We start from the raw sequence: 21,266 nt of genomic DNA, 5'->3' as shown, positions 1-21,266 counted from the left end.
TTCTTCTCCAGCAAGTGTCTGATGAGGTAGGGCCGAGGCCCTGTTTTATCCTAAGTTGTGCCTTTGAAGTGGGGGTGACTTCAAAGAGTCTCTAAGAAATGCACCATGTTCCCTTTCAGCTCAATCCTGTCTGCCAGAGTCCCAGTAGGGGGTGTGGCAGTCCTTTGTGTGAGGGCAGGCCCTCCACCCTCCCAGCCCAGGAAGACCCACTCAAAATGCAGATGTATGCAAGTGAGGCTGAGTACCCTGTGTTTGGGGTGTGTCTGAGTGAATGCACAAGGAGCTGTCAACTAAACCTAGCCAGACGTGGATTGAAGGGCACAACAAGATTTTAGTGCAAAGAAATGCTCACTTTCTAAAAGTGGCATTTCTAGAATAGTAATATTAAATCCGACTTCACCAGTCAGCAGGATTTTGTATTACCATTCTGGCCATACTAAATATGACCTTCCTGCTCCTTTCAGATCAGCAGCTGCCACTTCAACAGTGTATGAGGGCAGCCCCAATGTTAGCCTATGAAAGGAGCAGGCCTCACAGTAGTGTAAAAACGAATTTAGGAGTTTCACACTACCAGGACATATAACTACACAGGTACATGTCCTGCCTTTTACCTACACAGCACCCTGCTCTAGGGGTTACCTAGGGCACACATTAGGGATGACTTATATGTAGTAAAAGGGGAGTTCTCGGCTTGGCAAGTACTTTTAAATGCCAAGTCGAAGTGGCAGTGAAACTGCACACACAGGCCTTGCAATGGCAGGCCTGAGACATGGTTAAGGGGCTACTGAGGTGGGTGGCACAACCAGTGCTGCAGGCCCACTAGTAGCATTTAATCTACCTGCCCTAGGCACATGTAGTGCACTCTACCAGGGACTTACAAGTAAATTAAATAGTCAATCATGGATAAACCAATCAGTAGTACAATTTACCCAGAGAGCATATGCACTTTAGCACTGGTTAGCAGTGGTAAAGTGCCCAGAGGTCAAAAGCCAACAACAACAGGTCAGAAAAAATAGGAGGAAGGAGGCAAAAAGTTTGGGGATGTCCCTGTCAAAAAGCCAGGTCCAACATGACCCCCTACCAGCCTAAAGCCAGGGGAGAACAATCACTATCCTGATGTACTTCCCTGTTTGAGGCGACAGAACAAGGACCCAGGCCCACAACAGCAGGGGCATGCTCCAGTTCTTCGCCTTCCTGACTCCAATTGGATCACTCTGTCCATACTCTCAGGGCCCACTAAGCCAACCCATGGGGAACCTTTCTCCTTACCTGCGGATCCCATCTGTGCAGCACCTAACCTTACTTTGCTCACAAATGTATCCCAGGAGCAGGATAGTACCACCATGACCAACACAGTGGTGTTGCCCACTCTACCCCTGGGGTGTGACACTTGTCCCCTCCCCAGGGATAACTCTGTCCACCCGGACAGCAAGCCACAGTGATTACTGACAGCTGCCAGGGATGAGAGCCAGGCCCCAGGCCTCTCAAAGCTCTCCAACCACTGTGCCTGTGGAGAGTGGGGGGCGGTAGCCCCAGGTGCTGGGCACCCTTTAACCACTCTCCCTTCCACCAGGTCAGGGATGACAGCCTGAACCTGGTCCTCCCCTCTGGGGCTTTGTACCCTCCCTCCTGGAGCGGTACCCCCAGAGTCCAACATGGTCAGGGTGCTTACAGAAGTCACCCTGTACCATTCCTCCACCAGTGCAGGGCTGTTAACCTGCAACTGGCCCTCCAACCTGGGGCCTGTACCTTCAGGTTGGACTAGGGCCCGGGGTGAGGCTTCCCTCCCCCTGCCCTCCCTTCTGGGGTCCAGCACCCTCCAACTAGGAGTGGCCTCCTCAGAAGACAACATGGTAGGGGCACTGTTATCAGTAGCCCCTCCCTCCAGGTCCGGGGGGACACCCTGAACCTGGTCTTCCAGCCCAGGGTCTGTACCCTCAGACTGGATCACTGCCTGGCAAACCAGGACTTCCTGGGAGGCACACCTACCCCCCACCAGGTCAGAGTTTAACCTCTGCACCTGACCATTCAACTCAGAGTCACCACCCTGAAGTTGAACAATTGCCTGGCACGCCAGGACTTCCTGGAGGGCACACTGACCCTCCACCAGGTCAGAGTTTAACCTCTGAACTAGGCCATTCAACTCAGAGTCACCACCCTGAAGTTGAACAATTGCCTGGCGCACCAGGACTTTCTGGGAGGCACACCTACCTCCCACCAGGTCAGAGTTTAACCTCTGAGCCTGGTTCCCCAACCCAGGGTCACCACCCTGAGGTTGGGCAATTGCCTGGCACGCCAGGACTTTCTGGGGGGCACACCTACCCCCCCACCAGGTCAGAGTTTAACCTCTGAACCTGGTCATCCAACCCAGAGTCAACACCCTGAGGTTGGACAATTGCCTGGCACAGCAGAGCTTCTTGGGAGGCACACCTACCTCCCACCAGGTCAGAGTTTAACCTCTGAACCTGGGTATCCAACCCAGAGTCACCACCCTGAGGTTGAACAATTGCCTGGCACGCCAGGACTTTCTGGGGGGCACACCTACCCCCCACCAGGTCAGAGTTTAACCTCTGAACCCGGTTATCCAACCCAGAGTCAGCACTCTGAGGTTGAACAATTGCCTGGCACGCCAGGACTTTCTGGGGGGCACACCTACCCCCCACCAGGTCAGAGTTTAACCTCTGAACCCGGTTATCCAACCCAGAGTCAGCACTCTGAGGTTGGACCACTGCCTGGTACACCAGGACTTTCTGGGGGGCACGCCTACCCCCCAACAGGTCAGAGCTTATTCCCTGAACCTGGTTAGCCAACCCAGAGTCACCACCCTGAGGTTGAACCATTGCCTGGCAGGCCAGGACTTCCAGGGAGGCACACCTACCTCCCACCAGGTCAGAGTTTAACCTCTGAGCCTGGTTCCCCAACCCAGGGTCACCACCCTGAGGTTGGGCAATTGCCTGGCATGCCAGGACTTTCTGGGGGGCACACCTACCCCCCACCAGGTCAGAGTTTAACCTCTGAACCTGGTCATCCAACCCAGAGTCAACACCCTGAGGTTGGACAATTGCCTGGCACAGCAGGACTTCTTGGGAGGCACATCTACCTCCCACCAGGTCAGAGTTTAACCTCTGAACCTGGGTATCCAACCCAGAGTCACCACCCTGAGGTTGAATCTTTGCCTGGCATGCCAGGACTTCCTGGGGGGCACTCTCACCCCCCACAAGGGACACACCATCCCCAAGGGCCACACAAGAGTCTGGTTGGCGCAGGTCTCCCGACCTCTGCCCATCCGGCAGAGTCTGGGTTTCCCCCAAACCAGAAACGGTTTCACCTGGGTCATTCCTGGGGGGCTCTGCTCTCAGAGCTGTCCCCTGACTCTCAAGGTCCTCCACTGGGGTCTGCAACCCCCTCTCAACCCTATGTCTGGACTTCTGCACCCCCTCACTATGAGGGGTACTGCCAGACACCAGAACTGTTGGGATGCTGGCTACAGTCACCCCCCAAGTTCTTCTGACACTGCGGGGCTTCCCTCAAAAGGTGGCCCTACGGTACAGGCTAGGCTTCCCTCCTGGTGTTCCCTCATGGAACCCTCTAGGACCTGGGACCTACCTGGGACACTACAATCCGTTCCCACCACACTTGGTTGGGAACCACCTAGACCACTCCCTTCAGGAGCACCCCCAAATGCCTCTTCAGACTCACTGGTACTCACCCAGAAGTCTGCCTCCATTGTAAGTTCCCTGGGGTCAGAGAACTCACACTCCACCTGGTGTTGGCGTAGCTCTGGAAAATAAGGACCAGACATATGCTCTCCAGCAATTACATCACTCTGCCCTTCACATGTATTAACCACAGTACCCTTCACCCAACCACCCAGTAACTCAACCTTGGAAAAGCACTCTACTTCACCCTCCTGAGACTGGTGAGACAGTATCTGTCTGTCCCTGACACTCAACCCAAACTCTTCTGGGATGTCTCTACACTCTATATCCAGGACGTCCACCAGGGGGGAACCCTTTTCTCTGTCACTCTCTGCTAGAGTCAGTAAAGTGTCCCTCCCCCCAGTAGGGATATGACTCCCTGTGCCAGTTCCCCAATCCTTCTCAGGGACCCTGTGCATAACGGGAACTACCTCATACCCTTGAACTGCCTGGGGTGTGTCAACTCCCTTCTTCAAGTTGGGCACCACATCTCTGGGCTTGTGCCCTTCTTCAGCAGTACTAGATGCAAGATTTTTGCTGCCACCATCTGAACTGGACTCAGCCCTTCCGGCCTCCAGTTTCAGCTCTTTACAGCTCAGCTCTTGAGCTGCAATCTTTTCTTCTTCCAGGGCTAAGAGTCTTTTTGCCTCAACCTCTGCAAGATACTCCTCTAATTGTTGCTCCTGTCGCCTTTGACTTCGGAGCCATTCATCTATTTCTGGGTCACTGTCCAACTCTGAGTAGTCTTCCTCCTCATCTGAGTAGTCTTCCTCCTCATCTGAGGGGTACTTAGTCATTTGGTTTCTTGCTGCCTCTCTCTCTGCCCATCTTTCCTCCCCCCAGACTATGTAGTGATGGAGCATCTCCGCTTTAGTAGATCTCCTTGCTACAGGAAGGCCCCATTGCCTGCAAAGCTTCCTTAGGTCAGCCTTAGTGAGGTGGTCAGTACGAACAAAGAATGAGTAGGTACACAATCCCATTTTGATAAGATCTTATCAGCAAAAACCAAAATCCAAAGTCCAAAATATCAATAGTATATCCAGGAGGACATCAGAGAACCAAAAGCCAAAAAAGATGAAAAATCAAGTTGACCTTCAACTGTGGGTAGGTAGTGAAATACTTAGCTACTGTATGTCACTGCACAAACACAAGTCCTATCCTCACCGCTGATCACCAATGTTAGAAATTGGGTTTTTGGTTGGCAGTTAGGTTGCCCTCTGTCCAAGCAAGAACCCTCACTCTAGTCAGGGTAAGTCACACACAATCCAAAATCAGCCTGTGCTCACCCTCCGGTAGCTTGGCACGAGCAGTCAGGCTTAACTTAGAAGGCAATGTGTAAAGCATTTGTGCAATAAATCATACAACACCATAGCATAACACCACAAAAATACACCACACAGTATTTTGAAAAATATATAATATTTATCTGGGTATCTTCAGGTCAAAACGATCAAAGTTGCAATATGAATTTGTAAAGATATCACGGAAAAGTGATATAAAGTGTCTTAAGTCTTTAGAAAGTAAATAGAGTCTCTTTCAAACACAAAGTACCTGGTTTCTGGTGGAAAATCTCCTCAGAGGGCCACAAAGGAAGAGGTGCGTGGAAAAAGGGTGTGTGCGTCGATTTCTCCCCAGCACACACGGACTTGCGTCGTTATTTTCCACGCGGGGAAGTCGGGCGTCGTTTTCCGGCGCACGGACAGTCTCTTTCTGTGGGTCGCGGGGATTACCAGATGTCCCGGGTCTATGCGTGGATTTTCCTGCTTGTTTTCCGGCTGCGCGTCGTTCTGCGGGGCTGCGCGTCGAAGTTTCGATCTCACGGCAGGCGTCGCGTCGATTTCTCCTGCAGAGTCGGGCGGCGTTGTCCTTGCGAGGCCGTGCGTCAAAGTTTTGATCTCACGGCAGGCGTCGCGTCAATTTCTCCTGCGGAGTCGGGCGGTGTTGTCCTTGCGAGGCCGTGCGTCAAAGTTTCGGTCGTCCCGAAGGCGTCGCGTTGATCAGCGTCGGTGTGCGGCGTTTTTCTTGCCGCGGAACAAGCTGTGCGTCGAAAAGTTCGGCGCACGGAGCGTCCAAGAGGAAGAGTGAAGTCTTTTTGGACCTGAGACTTCAGGGAACAGGAGGCAAGCACTATCCAAGCCCTTGGAGAGCACTTTTACAGCCAGGCAAGAGTTCAGCAAGGCAGCAGGCCAACAGCAAGGCAGCAGTCCTTTGTAGAAAAGCAGACAGGTGAGTCCTTTGAGCAGCCAGGCAGTTCTTCTTGGCAGGATGTAGTTTCTGGTTCAGGTTTCTTCTCCAGCAAGTGTCTGATGAGGTAGGGCAGAGGCCCTGTTTTATACTAAGTTGTGCCTTTGAAGTGGGGGTGACTTCAAAGAGTCTCTTAGAAATGCACCAAGTTCCCTTTCAGCTCAATCCTGTCTGCCAGAGTCCCAGTAGGGGGTGTGGCAGTCCTTTGTGTGAGGGCAGGCCCTCCACCCTCCCAGCCCAGGAAGACCCATTCAAAATGCAGATGTATGCAAGTGAGGCTGAGTACCCTGTGTTTGGGGTGTGTCTGAGTGAATGCACAAGGAGCTGTCAACTAAACCTAGCCAGACGTGGATTGAAGGGCACAACAAGATTTTAGTGCAAAGAAATGCTCACTTTCTAAAAGTGGCATTTCTAGAATAGTAATATTAAATCCGACTTCACCAGTCAGCAGGATTTTGTATTACCATTCTGGCCATACTAAATATGACCTTCCTGCTCCTTTCAGATCAGCAGCTGCCACTTCAACAGTGTATGAGGGCAGCCCCAATGTTAGCCTATGAAAGGAGCAGGCCTCACAGTAGTGTAAAAACGAATTTAGGAGTTTCACACTACCAGGACATATAACTACACAGGTACATGTCCTGCCTTTTACCTACACAGCACCCTGCTCTAGGGGTTACCTAGGGCACACATTAGGGATGACTTATATGTAGTAAAAGGAGAGTTCTAGGCTTGGCAAGTACTTTTAAATGCCAAGTCGAAGTGGCAGTGAAACTGCACACACAGGCCTTGCAATGGCAGGCCTGAGACAGGGTTAAGGGGCTACTGAGGTGGGTGGCACAACCAGTGCTGCAGGCCCACTAGTAGCATTTAATCTACCTGCCCTAGGCACATGTAGTGCACTCTACCAGGGACTTACAAGTAAATTAAATAGTCAATCATGGATAAACCAATCAGTAGTACAATTTACCCAGAGAGCATATGCACTTTAGCACTGGTTAGCAGTGGTAAAGTGCCCAGAGGTCAAAAGCCAACAACAACAGGTCAGAAAAAATAGGAGGAAGGAGGCAAAAAGTTTGGGGATGTCCCTGTCAAAAAGCCAGGTCCAACAGGCACTTAATGATTATTTAAGGTGGTTGTAAGTAAGGAGTTGACCGGGGTGAAGATGGTAGTCTGCCACAAGTGTTTGGAAATTTAGTAGCTCACTGTTCAGAAACAAAGTCCCCAATTTTAAGACACCTGCAACATGCCACTGATGGAGTTGCTCTGAGCACAGCCATCCTGTGCGAGTGGGAAGGCTTAGCAAAGGTAGTGCAGGAGCATAGGGTTTCTTCGTGTCAGTGAGTTTACAGGTTCTGGCAAGGCAAGAGAAAGCCATGCATGATAACCCCGGATGGTGATCCATAGAATGGTCAGTAGGAAACGATGAGCAGTGCATTAAGCCTTCCTTAAAAGTCTTTACTGGTAAACCCCATCTCATGCAGGGAGGTGGGCAGAAAGCCAGTGAGCCACCCATTGGACATCTGCAGCTGAATAAAAGCATTCTAAGTCCAGAAGATCTAATCCATCCGCAGTCACAGTTAGCTTTAGAGTGGAAAGAGCTCCAGATGGCGCCGCAGCGACCAAATCAGATGTGTGGCCTGTCTGAAGAAGGAATAAAGGATGAGCAGGTGAAGGTTTGCAAAATAATACTATCATTGGGGTAGCACACCATCTTCGCTAGTGCCACATGGCCTCTACAGAAAGCAGAAGAGAAGACCAAAAAGCAAACTGGGCTTGGAGGGACCGTTCGCTCTGCCGAGATTTTCATCCTGGAAATCAGTGTAAGAATGGTAGATATTAATCATTAGGTATCGAAAGGTAACTGGTTCCCAGTTCAATCTGAGATTTAATTGTGTATGAAGGCGAAAACAGTGTCATATGTTAAAGAAACACTAATTAAAATTTAAAATTTGTAAATTTTGTTTGTGCAATTTACATCCCAAATATTTTGAAGATTCTATGTGTACTTGACACTTAGGGATAACCCAGATCTCTAGTTTGGCTTTTGCTCAATTTCAAAACCATATAAAGACATGGACTAAGCGGGCAATTGCCTTGCACAACCTTGCAAGGGGTCTGGCCCCTGCTCACCCTTCACAAGCACTAACATGCGAACCATTGCACCAGAAGAGTTTGCCAAGGTGGATGGGTGTTGATTGTTCAACCACTTGACAGTGCCCCTTCTGTTTCGCTCCTGTGTGCAGACAACTCCCCAAATACCCAATACCTTCAAATAGTCTTGGTGGACCCATCTTGTCTGATTTTAGGAATTGTCCCACCTTGTTCGTCTCTTCTTTATTTATCCAGTTGTTAGCAACAATCCTTTGAATTACTTGCCGTGGATCTCCCATTTGATCTCGATTTCATCCTACTCTTTTATTATCTTTGATTGGTACTCCAGGCTCCCATTTCTGAGATAAATGTAGAGACCCAAACATACACTCTAGTGCAGTGAGACTACAGACAAGTTATGGGTACATCACATCCTGTCATTAGGTGTGAGACTGTCACCCAGACCATCTGCCCTGCCTCTTTAAAAAAAATTAGGTTGAAAGTCCATGGGCGGTTGGGGTAAGCCAGATGTTTTTGTTCAATTTGTTTAAACTAGCATAAGGTTAATTACCTTAATGTTTCCCAAACTGTTTGCCAGGGGTTTTGAAATGTTCAGAAACATAATCAAAATTTTGCTCTTACTTTCTCTTCAGGAAAGATCGGGTAGATTTGGGTAGGGGTGATGGCCTTGTCGTGAAGGGCATTAATTTACTACTGAACAAGGACGTAATGTGACACCTGAATGTAGCACACCAGGAGGCAATCACAAAAGGTCCACAGTGAATAAATAGTGCTATGTTAAAAAAGAGTAAATAAATGTACTGACAACATAGTGAGGCATGGCCTCTCTTGCGTGTGTCTGTAAAACGGACGTTTGTTCTTGAAATTTTGTCCTGAATTTTGACCCTTTGTCCTGAATTTTTGTCCTGAATTTTGACCCTTTGTCCTGAATTTTTTACAGTCCTGTCCAGAATTTGCCTCAGTGCCAGGTGGTCACCCTAATCATCAATGATGGAAATAACGTATTGCCGGATTATATGTGCTTTGCTGTGGCGCACAGAGATGAACCAACCCAAACTGCCCATCAACGTGGTCGTGTCACATAACGTAATGACTCAATGGGGTCCAAGTATCACCACGGGCCCAATTCAGAATGGCCGCCACAACGTAGCTACGCTGTGTGGTGACGTTCCCCAGGGTCTGGTTATCGCCGTTCAACTCTGCACCGAAACTCTGCACGTGGATTCTACATGCAGTAGAATGGCACGAGCTCTGCTCTTTGAGTTAAACAGTACAACAATACTGTCTACACATGCTTCATCGTACTTGTTCATTTCTAATCCATTACTGCTTGAAATTATCCAAGTGGTGAGATATATCTTCTCTTCTATTTTATTTTATAGATCAGTCTCCATCTTTCCAATAACGAAATTCTCACTGTGCACCAACATACAAAATCCTGAGGAATCTGAGGAATTGATTTTATATATATATATATATATAAAATAAAATATATAATCAATTCCTCAGATTCCTATATATATATATATATATATATATATATATATATATATATATATATATATATAAAAATATATATATATATATATATATATAAAAATATATATATATATATATATATATAAAAATGACGCTGCACTCTTTTGGACTTTGAGCAGATTTAATCAGCTTATCAGCTTCAATCCTTCACCAACCCGTTTCAGCCCCAATGGCCTTGATCACAGTGCCTGGTCTGATTACAATTGTAATCAAGATTACTCTCCCCTTTAACCTCAGTGGGAATTATGATAGTTGTAGTCTCATTGTTTTTCTACATTAGAAAAGTGAGTTGCATCAGTATTAAAGAATGTGCAGTCAATGCGCTGTAAATCTTCCTTGCACAAACATCACCCGTCTTATATAATTAATTTTTTCTCACCAGTCTCTTTCATTGGTTAAATTGTAGAAAAAAAGTCCACGAACCATTTCCTTCACTAGGTCATATCTGCATGAAAGACATGTTTTCCATTAGCCAAGAACACACACTCACCCTCTGTCATGAGGCTGTCCCTGCCACAGCTTCATGCTGCAGAAGAAACACAAAGGCGTTGAAAAAATAACCCCATGTCATGTTTCTCATTTATTAAAGTACTCCTGGAGTTAGAGCTTTTGCTGTTGGACTCCTAAGTGTGGGAAACCCGTGTGGTTGGTCCGATGACTCCAATAGGTGACCTAAAGAATGTAAAATAAAGACTCAGACACCCATGTTTCTGATTGAATTAGGATGCTAGATTAATAATTGTATTGATGAATATGGCAATTTTTTGTCTATAATGACTGCATTTGAAAATGATTGTTTCTATTCGATATAATGATGGTATCTTGCTGAAAAATGCCATGTGATTATTGTTAGAGCATAAAAAACAAGATGATGGATAGAATGCTTGAATTAATGTCAGCCACTGACAATTGCTCGGGCCTTTTCCCAGTCCTTCTGGACTGAGGACATTCTGCCACTAAGAGAAGCTGTGTGCTGTAGGAGGGACTGCCACTCTGCCTGTTGCTTTTCTGTGCTGTCCTTCTGCTTGCTGCTTCTGTCCTGGGAGTGAGAGGACTGGACTTTGCCTTCTGCATCCTGCTTTCCAAGGTTCTCCAAGGGCTTGAACTGAACTTGCCTCTTGTTAAGAAGTCTCAGGGACATCAAATACTTCATCTACCAGTGCCTGGGCTCCTCTGCTGAGAGTCCTGACTTGCCAAGTGGTGCCAAATCCAGTTCCTGGGCCCTTGGAAATGGAAACTGGTGTTCTGAGGAAGAAAATCTATGCATTGGAGTGCTGCAGCTCTAAATCGACCCAACTCCTGTGTTGTGGCTGAAGAAATACACGCAGTGCCTGCCTTGTGGTGGAAGAATCGACTCCGCGCCTGTGAGATTGATGCAACGCCTGTTCTTCCACAGCTCCATCACTGCAGCGCGTCTGGATTTTCCATGCACCGTCTCTAGGCGTCACTTTCTCATCGACCCCGCACCGCAGTAAGGAACTGAGGCTGCGTGACCAGAAACTGACGCATTGTCTCCTGCGAGGAGAGAACCGAGTCATCACCTCCCCTTCCAGTAAGGATCCAACCCATCAGCCCCTTGCCAGTAAGGAACCAACGCATTGCCTCGCCTGCAAGAAGAGAATCAACGCATCACCTCCTCTGCCAGTAAGAAGCCGATGCATCACCTTCCCTGTGCAGTAAGGAACCAACACTTCGCTTTGCTTTTCCGGCACCTCACCTCCCCTGCGGCCGCATCATCTTAGTTTTTGATGCATCCGGGGGTACTGTGTATTAAAGGGATAAAAGAATAAAACCATTGATTCCTATGGATTAAGACTCATTTAAACCTTTAAAAAGCAAAGTCCTTACTTGTGTATGTTGGATTTTTGTTGTTTTGGTCTTGTTTCACATGGAGAAATATTGGCTATTTTTCTAAACTGGTGAGTAGTAGTTTTGCAGTGTTTTCACTGTGTTACTGTGTGTGTGTACAAATAGTTTACACATTTCCTCTGAGATAAACCCGACTGCTCGAGCCAAGCTACCAAGGGGGTGAGCAGGGGTTATCTTGGGTGTTTGATTCCCTTACCCTGACTAGAGTGAGGGTCCCTACTTGGACAGGGTGTAAACTGCCAACTAGAGACCTCATTTCTAACACTCACCAGGCCACCTTAGTTTGGACCTAGCCATTTGCAAATCAAGTTTTGATCCTGCTCCTATTTGAATAGTCACACACCAGCTGCCAGGCTCGGTCCTCCCTAAACCGGAACACAACAAACCAGGACCGGTTTCACTCTTATTAGGGCTCATCAGCTAGTTATAGTTGTTCCAGCGACACAGTGAGTACTGGATCCAAGTATGGGTGTACTTGTTCTACCATAAGTTTTTTTTTTTTTTTTATCACTGCTCCAATATCATCAATGGCTGGGGGGCATTTTAATCATTGTGTTCAGGCACGATAAGGGTAAAGTGCGCTTGTCACCAAAGCTGTGTATACCTGATGTATAAGTTAACTAAAGCTTAGTATTTAGTAGTTTGTGTATAATAAAAGTACTTTTCCTTTTTAAAAGAAGCACTGACTTGACAATGGTTTATTGAGGGTTGTTGTTGCTTGCCACCAGAGTGGAACTGCTAGCCCACACCTGCCCTGGGTAGCCCTTGGACTGCTCTTCTTCGCTGCCCTGAGAGTGCTAATGGGATACTGGGTTCCCAGTACTAAGACGATTGCATCATGATTGTTTGTGAATGACTCGCATTCCTAACAACTAATAACCCATTTTCATACACATATTTTCATAATTATTCTTTAAAAGTGGTAGGTCAGAACATATTTAACAACTTAAATATTTCAGTTATGTCTGCTCGGTGATCCCTTTTAAAATCAATGAAAAACCCGGTGGCTAAAATGCTAGTGGTGGCATGGGCTGCCTAAAAATATAAACGTATCCACGGTGTGACCCTTTAGCTGAAGTGGGGGAAGGGGGTTTGAGTGTTAAGCCTTCCTACAAGAACATGAGAGAAAGAATACACATTACTGACGGCCCATTGCACAGTATTGTTTTAAGCATGCGGATTGTCTCTGGTCTTTTGGTGAGTAACAAATTCTCCTGTTAGCCACATACTGATCCCCGGAGGGCTTCACAGTTTGCAGACCTCTGAAGCCCTTTCCCAAGTGTCATCTCCGGGCTTGGATGTCAGTGCAGTGAAGTGCTTTGTAACCTGTTTAGGGGAGTCGGTGCTTATAATCCACACACCACTTCTGCGGGCGAAACATTGCAGTGACGAGTGCATGATTTATTTCAATGGAGTAATAATCTTCATTTCATCGCAAGAAAGGACGGAAGAGAGACTCGGCCTCGTTTCTTCAAGGGAAACAGTTTGTGTTTAGCCACTGAGTGGCGCTGCTGCACATAATTGTAAGAAAGCGGTTCGTTTCTCGTGCGTCTCTTACAGAGGCGTAAGGGGACTTGAGCCCTGCTCACCCCCTGCACGGTACATGGAAGGCCTTCACGTAGGAGCTCCGAGGCCAGAGTACTGTGCTGAGGGGCCAATCCGGAGCTCGACTCCCCACCCACCCCCGACCCCCCGCGCTGCGGCGGCCTTTGTTACACCACCAGTGCCTTGTCGCAGAATCTCAGAATGATGCTAAATCGGGCAAAGTTCTAGCGGAGACAACTCCTAGATGTTCGGTGAAAACTTTAGTCTCTTTTTGAGCCTGCCTTAGACGAACAGTGTGTTGAAAATGGTGAATGAATTCACTGTGTCGGGTTCCGTTTTTTTCTAGTGCTTGCCCCGCTGACATTGACACGCAGGCACGTGGTGTACGTTAAGCACAGACTGGGCGCAGGTTTCGAGTGGTATCCGACATCTGGGAATATCTAAAAATCCAGCATTTGTAAAGCGCTGCATTTTACCAGTGATGGTCTCAAGGCGACGAATTTTAGGCACTGTGAGATGAAGTGATTTGCCCATAATCCCAGGCTGTTGAGCCAACGTCGAGACTCGAACCCGGGTCTCTTAACTCTGAAGTCTGCAGCTCAGGCCTTAGGCCACATCCTCTCCTCTATGTTAAATCCTCTCCTGGGTTTGCACTGCTCTTGTAGTAGCGACAGTCTGCCTACTGAGACATTGTAACTCACCATCTACTCTGGCTTGCAAAGCAGAGGTGTTTTATGGCATGTGCAAAGTGAGCCATGGCCTAGGGCCCCTACCCACCAAGGGGCCCTAGGAAAGAAAATGTGATCTCTCACTCACCTCTGTCTATTCTCTGTCCCAACCTTTCTTCTTGTCTCTGCCTAACCCCATCTCTTTCTCCTGTTTCGTCTTAAGCCTTTTTGGGGTGCGCAAACAGACATATTTTAACAACATAAAACCCTCTTCTAAAAGTTTGGCATCATTTGGGCTACAAGCAGCACAAATGTGTGTAACAAACTCAAAGTGCTAATGAGCAGGGATCCCCCCAAAAACCTGAAGCCCGCACTGTTGCAAGGAATGGCGGTCGGAGCTCACCGCAGGAGCACTTGTGCATGGGCATCGCTAGGAGCAGGACCCGCTCTTCCTTGTATGTGGGCTGCTGATTCTGAGAGCTCGTGCGATTAGCTCATTACCTGCGAGCAGTCTAGATCTGCACTGGTCCAATTACATTTATTAAACTATCTTTGCAGATTAATACACTGGTTTACCCAATCTTTGCCATGACTAATACAAGAAATGAGAGTTAGAGTATAAATAACCCCTATCTCGAGATCTCAGTCCCAAGATGACGCTGACACCTAAATGCCTGCGAGTTAAACTTAACTTATAGACCATCAGTAGAGGCGCCCTCAGCTGACAAGTTTTCAAATTGCTTATGTGTGACATTTCGATGGTTTCACTATTCATACGAGTGACATGTGACTGCCAAATGCGTGACGCTTTGAGTGACACTGTATGGCGAGTTAATCAAAGCATTTACCAGTGTTTGGGAACCTCTGTGAGTTATTAAGGTCTGTGGAAGAAGTACTGCTCTCCAGGGTGCTGCAAATACTCATGTTCATGCCTTAACACCTCTTTCTTCTGCAGACTCTCCCTATTTGCCGTCTACTCCATTCTTCTCCCATCATCTTTCTGAAATCCTCCAACTGCTTTTCTCTCACGGCATCTCCATTCTTTTTCACTGTATCCTCCTGCATGCACTTCCTTGTGTTGTTCCCGTTCACACCCACTTTTCTCTCCTCATCTGTCAACAAACCCTTTTCTTTTCGTTTGGCACAGTCAGTTCCGAAACCGCCACACACTTTCATATAAAATGTTAATTATAATTGCCACATGTGACCATTGCTCTGTGTGCTTTGCACGAGAAAGTGGGAAAGGGATGTATCCCTGTAGCAAAGGTGCTAAAGGCTTTCGCTCGAGGAAAGACTAAACATTTTAGCGCCGTGAATCCCTTAGCGATTGTGGCTCTACAAGGAGCTATAACTTTCCTTTTCTCTCATGAGACGACTTGCCTCGTAATATGGGGGGAGGATACTATGATGCATGATGCGTGACGCATGTTGCTTGATATAAATTGGTCCCCCTAACTGTTCGAAATCGATTTAGGAGGTAGGGTCACGTGATTACGAGTATTTATTTGCGTCACTGATGAAAGCCACTGATCTTATTAGGCTTAATAGACTGGCTAAAAGATGTTGACGATCACGATTGGGGTGAGAAGACCCCTATGACATCATGCTCTAATTTTTAGGGTTGAGCGCGTAAGTGGTCCAGCCTGCTGTAATCTTTCTGTCGGCCTTTAACCATGCCCACCACACACCTGTCAGTTTAGTTGGTTCGTGGGGTTGCCTTTTAAAAATCACTTGATTTTATTTGTGAAATGCATGCATACGTCATGCCTTTTCCGGTGTTTAGCCCTCCTTGAGCGTACTGGCCAACTACTGACAACATACAAGGCTCCATGTTTGTAGCATGGTTTCTGGACTACTTTTTATTTTTATTTCCTACACAGCGCGATCTCGCTGCACATTTGCTGATACGTCTGAACTGCAAGCGAACTTCTGTTTCATCTCGTGTGCTCCTTCACGCTCATGGCGTGGCACTTTAAATCGTCTCACTTATATAAAACTGTATTAGTTTTCATTTTCATTTTATGTGGCAATACAAGTCTGATTGGGTCTTTAGAACACTAATTGCTCTAAGTTGAGCAAATGCGAGACCCATTGCATTGCAAATGCTTGTTAATCTTCCCAGAGGAACTTTGAATAAAGTATTTAGGAGTTGTTCTATGGACAGTTTCAACACACTTCTCCACAGAATATTACACATTCAATCCCTGTGTATCATATTAACAGCTCCCTACTATCCGTTGAGGCCATCCTGACAAAGCTTGCATCAAGAGAAGCCCCTATAATGAAGCAGGCCACATGTTGTGGGTGATTGTCCATTTCGCTATACCTGCTACACCTGCTGTATTACATTGTGAACTACAAGATTTCAGTCACATCATGCATACAAAAAAGCTACATAACGAAAAATACAATGTAATCGGGGACTCCGATTGCATCAGTGTCATGGATTAGCTTGGGGGGTTTACAGTCATTCTTGAGAACAGCATCTTGGCTTCGATGTCTGAGCCTGGGAGCACCAGCAGGGCTTCTACTGTGTCATTGCTCTTACAGTCAGAGTTTCACCCGACCTGGAGAGAGGGCTGAGCTTGGCCAGAGCTCCTCACTGTGGCAACCACAGTCACCCCTTCTGTGGGCTCAGCTCACACTGCCTGGGGTGCATTAAAATATCAACCCAACAAGCGCTGACTTACTTTAAGCATTCTGAGCCGACATCAGAGGGCCTTGAACAATGAAGAGGAGACAAATATGTGTGACGGAACACTTTTGTGCCTGGATATGGTACACCAGCCATTACAATGTGTTAGACTAACCGTAGATGCGTGGACTTGGCAGGGCTGGACTACATGTATGATAATGCGCAATGGTTCTGGAACCAGCTAGGGAGTGTCACATCTTATGCCAGTCTGGCACAGTCTGCCCTTGCCACGTCCCCAGACTTCTGACCCGCACCAGGAGTCCAGAGTGTATTTCAGGACCCCAAGTCTTTCTGCTGGGCACTTACCTGGCCCCTGGTGCTGCTCAGGTGCAGTGAATCGGGTAATATTCCTCAGCACTGTGTGACTAGGATTGGGATCAGTGACTTGCGGATTACAGGTTTCAGCCTGGTAAACTAGTATCCCATAGTAACAGAACTACAGTAAATATCTGAATGTAAGAGTAAGGCTGCAGCACGCAAGAACACCATTATCCGAGGATTTATAGACAACACAGAGAGAGATATTGTGATGCTGATGGGTGGTAAGTCTGTTGTAGAGGGCTTTTCAGAAGACAGGTTTTTCAGCCTTGTGGTTGGATATTATTATTGAATAGGTGCCCACGCGTTCATTGAATGTATTGTATTCAGGCCTAGGACGCTTAAGCATTAATGGTGCTGTGGGGGTAGAATGTGTGTTTTGTGTGGCCTGTGTGCAACTTGTTTTGGTGTCGTGTACGTGTAAGGAAGAGACTCTTCGCACTGTAACCACACAGCTGTACGTGCACAAGTGCTAAGTAAGAGTGGAGAATAAATACGGTCATGAAAGCATTCAGATACATACCATCTTTAGTGTGGGGTGTGTCATACAGTACAAACCACTTGAAGCATAGGAAGAGCCCAGGGTTGAGCGGTGGGGCCATTTGTGGTACCTGCTTCCACTGACTAGAGAATAACTCTGGAATCCACTTAGGAGTGGTAGAGGAGTAACCCCCTAGTAAGGGGCATTAGCTTTAAAGCATGAGTAGTCTATGGTCCAAGGGTCAGCCCAGGAGGGGCCAAGGAGAAACCCAATGTAATGTATAGTGTGCAGCCAGCCATTGCACATGCTCAAAGAGTTCCAGTGGAGCAACTCACGGGAATGGCCATTAAACCACCCATAGTATGTGCTCTTAGGGGGTCTCCCAAGGAGCGTCAGAGAAGCATCCTATGTGTATGGGCGTACTATAATGATGCCCTGACAGTCTGTGGCTCCATCCACGCGTGGTAGAGAAGCAACCCCTGGCGTTGGTCGTTATACAACCAATGACAGTATGCTTTCTGGAGTTCACCCTAGAACAGCAGAGGAACATCTCATAGAAGGAAGGAGTATAGGGAGACTGGGGCGGGGATCTCACCTTATGTCAGGAATGTCCGGGGTGGAGAATTTGAATAGGGCTCAGGAGAGGAGGGTGAGGAGGCAGTTGAGGGCAGACCAATATTAGCATTTTTGGAGATTTGTACAACGGTGACAGGTTGGAGACTAATGCCCCTAAATGAAGGCCTTGCTGAAGGTAGCGCTTTCAGAAGGCTGCCTGTTTGGAGGGCAGAAGTGACAGCGTGCGACTCACACCCGGTGAAAGAAGGTGCGAGACTCACACCAGTGGGTGAGGGTGTGCACCAGCCTGCAAGATTCGTAACAAATGAGTAAGGCTGTTCTTCAAGGATAGAGGCTTACAAACCTCGAATTAATTTGTGTTATAAACCATGAAACTCTTACGTAACTGAGTAAATAGTTAGAACCTAGACCTAAGGTCAACATTAGCTGAATCGCCATATTGTTGGTTTTTTTTATTTGGTGGCCCGCCTTTTCCTCCAAAGGTTCATTCAGTCTTCTTCTTTGTACTCCATTTTGATTTACAGGCCAAATCCGGATCAAATTGTTTAAAGAGAATATGATGCTCTCTAGTATGAGTTCTTAAATAAGCGTCTGGCTTAAAACATCCATTAGAAGTCCCCTAAATAGTTAGTACAAACAGGGGTTCTCTACTTTCTTTCAGTGCCATTAAGTGGCTGCTTATTTAAAATATTCAACGTGGTCATGCTTGAGAATGCACTGCATATTGTGATCCTCATACAATTATTTACTTGTTCATTGCCACTGGAGCTATATCACAAATCCTTTTTAGATATTCGGATTTTTTTCAAATCATATGCCTATGAATTGTATTGATTTCTGGTCTTTCTACACAACTTCCAAGAGTAAGCATGGAGATGTATACAACTAATACATCGCCATGTTTACTTATCGTGCTCCATATTTACCTCCTGTGGTCTACTAGTGAGTGAGTGGGTGGACAGTACTAAGAAGCAAATACAGCAGATTTGTCCCCTGGGGTATTAAACGTGTTTTTCTTTTATCTTTTTGTCGGGAAAATATATTTACTGATAGAAAAACCTGTCCCACCTCAGCTCTATAATCTTTAGAGGGTGCAGTGTTTGCAACCCTGGAAACACACTCAGTTTATCCTTTTAAAAAAGCTTTATATTTTCAGATTGGCGGTTAACATGCACAATGTTGGTGAATACCGACTAATATTGGACTTCGTGGGAGCTGCCGCCATTTTGCATTACCACCGCTTTCTTTGAAACTCCTCCTTTTCCTGTTCTAATCCAAAAATTATAGTTGCAGGACAAACTGCGACAATAGAGAATTTTTACCAGTTGGAGATTCCATCTTCAAACATAAGTCTCAGCAGAAACTGATTCTGGGAATCAGGCCTTAGGAAAATAGACCAGCATATAGTTCTTTGCACGACTAGTTTGCACGTTGTTGTGCACAAACGTTTGACAATCAGGAGCTCAGTGACTCTAATTAAACACACACACTTGTGCCATCCTCTGTAACCTCCGATAATAATGCGCTTTGTAGACTTCTTCAGTACCAGCTAGGATACATTTTAAATCTTGGAAGCCACAGTACATATTCAGTGCTCATAAACGTGTAATGGACAGGTAACTGTTATTACCTTTCCCTTTAATTGATGTCTCTTTCATTTGAAGCACCTTCGTTGACGAAGCTGAAAGTTGTACACTCCAACCTGGATGAAGAACCTGAGGATGTCCGAATGGAGTTTCTGAAGTTCCTCGAAGGAGTGATCAACTCGATGTCTGAAAGCAGAGACCGCGAAGAGATGTCCATCATCACATAAAGGATCAGGAGTCCTTAAAGGAGAGCTGATGGTGATGACACAAAGCGCAGTCCTTCAGCAAAGAAACTCTGTCCATACCGGAACAGAATTTGTCGCTATCCCAGCCTCGGGCACTGACTGACAGCTAATGTGTGCTTGAGGTACCCAGCCCAATATCTGTTTTAGAACTCTTGTTCCTTGAGTTTCTTGGGTACCTCTTGTTGCAAGGAGTGTCAGGAACATCACCCAAAACGAATAAGCAACTCTCTTTATTCACCCAAAAATAATAAGCAACTCTCTTTATTGATGCCACCCCCTATATTCACTGTGTTGGACTGGTTCAGTCTGTGCAACGTCAGTTGACTCTTGTGCCAAGTTGGCTGAACTCAACAAAAAAGTTCCCAACAATTAAAACAGACTGTGCAACTTTGATTCAAAGGTAAACATTGTAAAACTTTGGTATTTTTGTTTGTGGTTTTACTACTAGGGAGGGGGTATAGGCAGATTCTAGAGGAGCGGCACTGTCCTTTATACAGGTTTGTGTAGTATAGTTTTTAAATAGTGGGTACCTGAGGAAGTCTTCTTTCAAATGTACCGGGACACTTTCATTTGTAGGGTAACCAAAGCAAATTGTCTCAAATAGGTTCTGCAAAAATGGCTAATTATATTAATTTGTGTCCATCGTACTCTGTGGTGAACAGTCTGCTGGTTGCTCCCAGTTGTGTTGATGAAGATAGCACAGTAGAACTACATGTTATTTTCAAATCATTTGAAAGGAGGATTGCCCATCAGTTAGCCGTGAAATAACCTAGTTAGTTAGCCATGCAATAACCCAGTTAGCCAACATTGACAAAGGTTCTTTCATGACTGTGGGTGGACTCTTGTTACGGTTACATAGCATCATTGACTGTCTAACCAGGCACTAGTGTAATATCTACTGAGTTCAGCTTCCATTTTGTCATTTCTTAAAATCTCTGCTTTCAGCCACATACTCTGAAACTTTTAAAACTCAAAAGAAGTTTCACTGTTTTTTTGTTTCCCACTATCTGTATGAATTGCATATCTAATTCCTAAAAGTGGATGCTCTCTTGGGATTCACAGGTTTTATTAAAATATATCAATTTCTGATTTTGTCTCATTGGCTCATCTTTACGTGTAACCAAAGCAACAAATACCACGCGGCGTCAGTAGTATTATAACATCTTATCAGGAAAACCAAATCAGTTTTTAGCTGATTTCTAAAGTTTCATGTCACTGGTAAAAAATTAGCACTTTTTCATGGCACACTGCTGATGTAGCTCCCTCCTTCACTCTTGCATTTGTGCCTGCACACCACTGCGAGGAAGCAGCCATGCAGTGTGATGTTCATAGTTGTGCAGGTAGAGATACTCTTTCACATAGCTTGCCTCAACGCCATGCCCTTAAAGTTCATAAGTAAGGAACATCTATGGATGTATTCTTTGCGCTTGTGCTGCCGGTGTACCTCCTTGAGAATAAGGGCGCTGTGCGCTCGTCTTCCTGTTTATATCCCAGTACATGCAGCCACATATAGCTAGCAACTACTGGCACCATCCATACCTATAAAACCTTCAGCGGTATAAGGTTGATGCTGTCGTCTAATGGCTTTTGGCTCCATTGGAGACATATATTGTTTGCATCCCTCCCTTTTCTTAGCCTGCCTGTGGCCATATCCTAGCTCAGAGGGTTTATAGTGGATGCCCCATTG

General features: G+C 46.4%; 1 protein-coding gene across 2 annotated transcripts in view; it reads left to right on the top strand.

Annotated features, from left to right (window-relative positions):
- Positions 1–20,668, top strand: part of IFT22 (intraflagellar transport 22) — an 88,823-nt gene extending 68,155 nt beyond the window's left edge. Inside the window, exon 5 of one of the 2 annotated variants that reach the window (XM_069226969.1) lies at positions 19,413–20,668. In XM_069226969.1, the coding sequence (XP_069083070.1) occupies positions 19,413–19,561 (149 nt within the window). In that variant the 3' untranslated portion in view covers positions 19,562–20,668. Of the gene's footprint in view, positions 1–8,997; positions 9,139–19,412 lie in introns of those variants that run through there. The other variant, XM_069226970.1, reaches the window with a different exon arrangement.
- The last annotated feature ends 598 nt before the right edge of the window (positions 20,669–21,266 follow it).

Source organism: Pleurodeles waltl, chromosome 3_2 (genome assembly GCF_031143425.1).
Source record: "Pleurodeles waltl isolate 20211129_DDA chromosome 3_2, aPleWal1.hap1.20221129, whole genome shotgun sequence".
Lineage (NCBI taxonomy): Eukaryota > Metazoa > Chordata > Amphibia > Caudata > Salamandridae > Pleurodeles > Pleurodeles waltl.
Note: the sequence above shows the minus strand (reverse complement) of the source record. Positions and strands in the feature narration are given on the sequence as shown.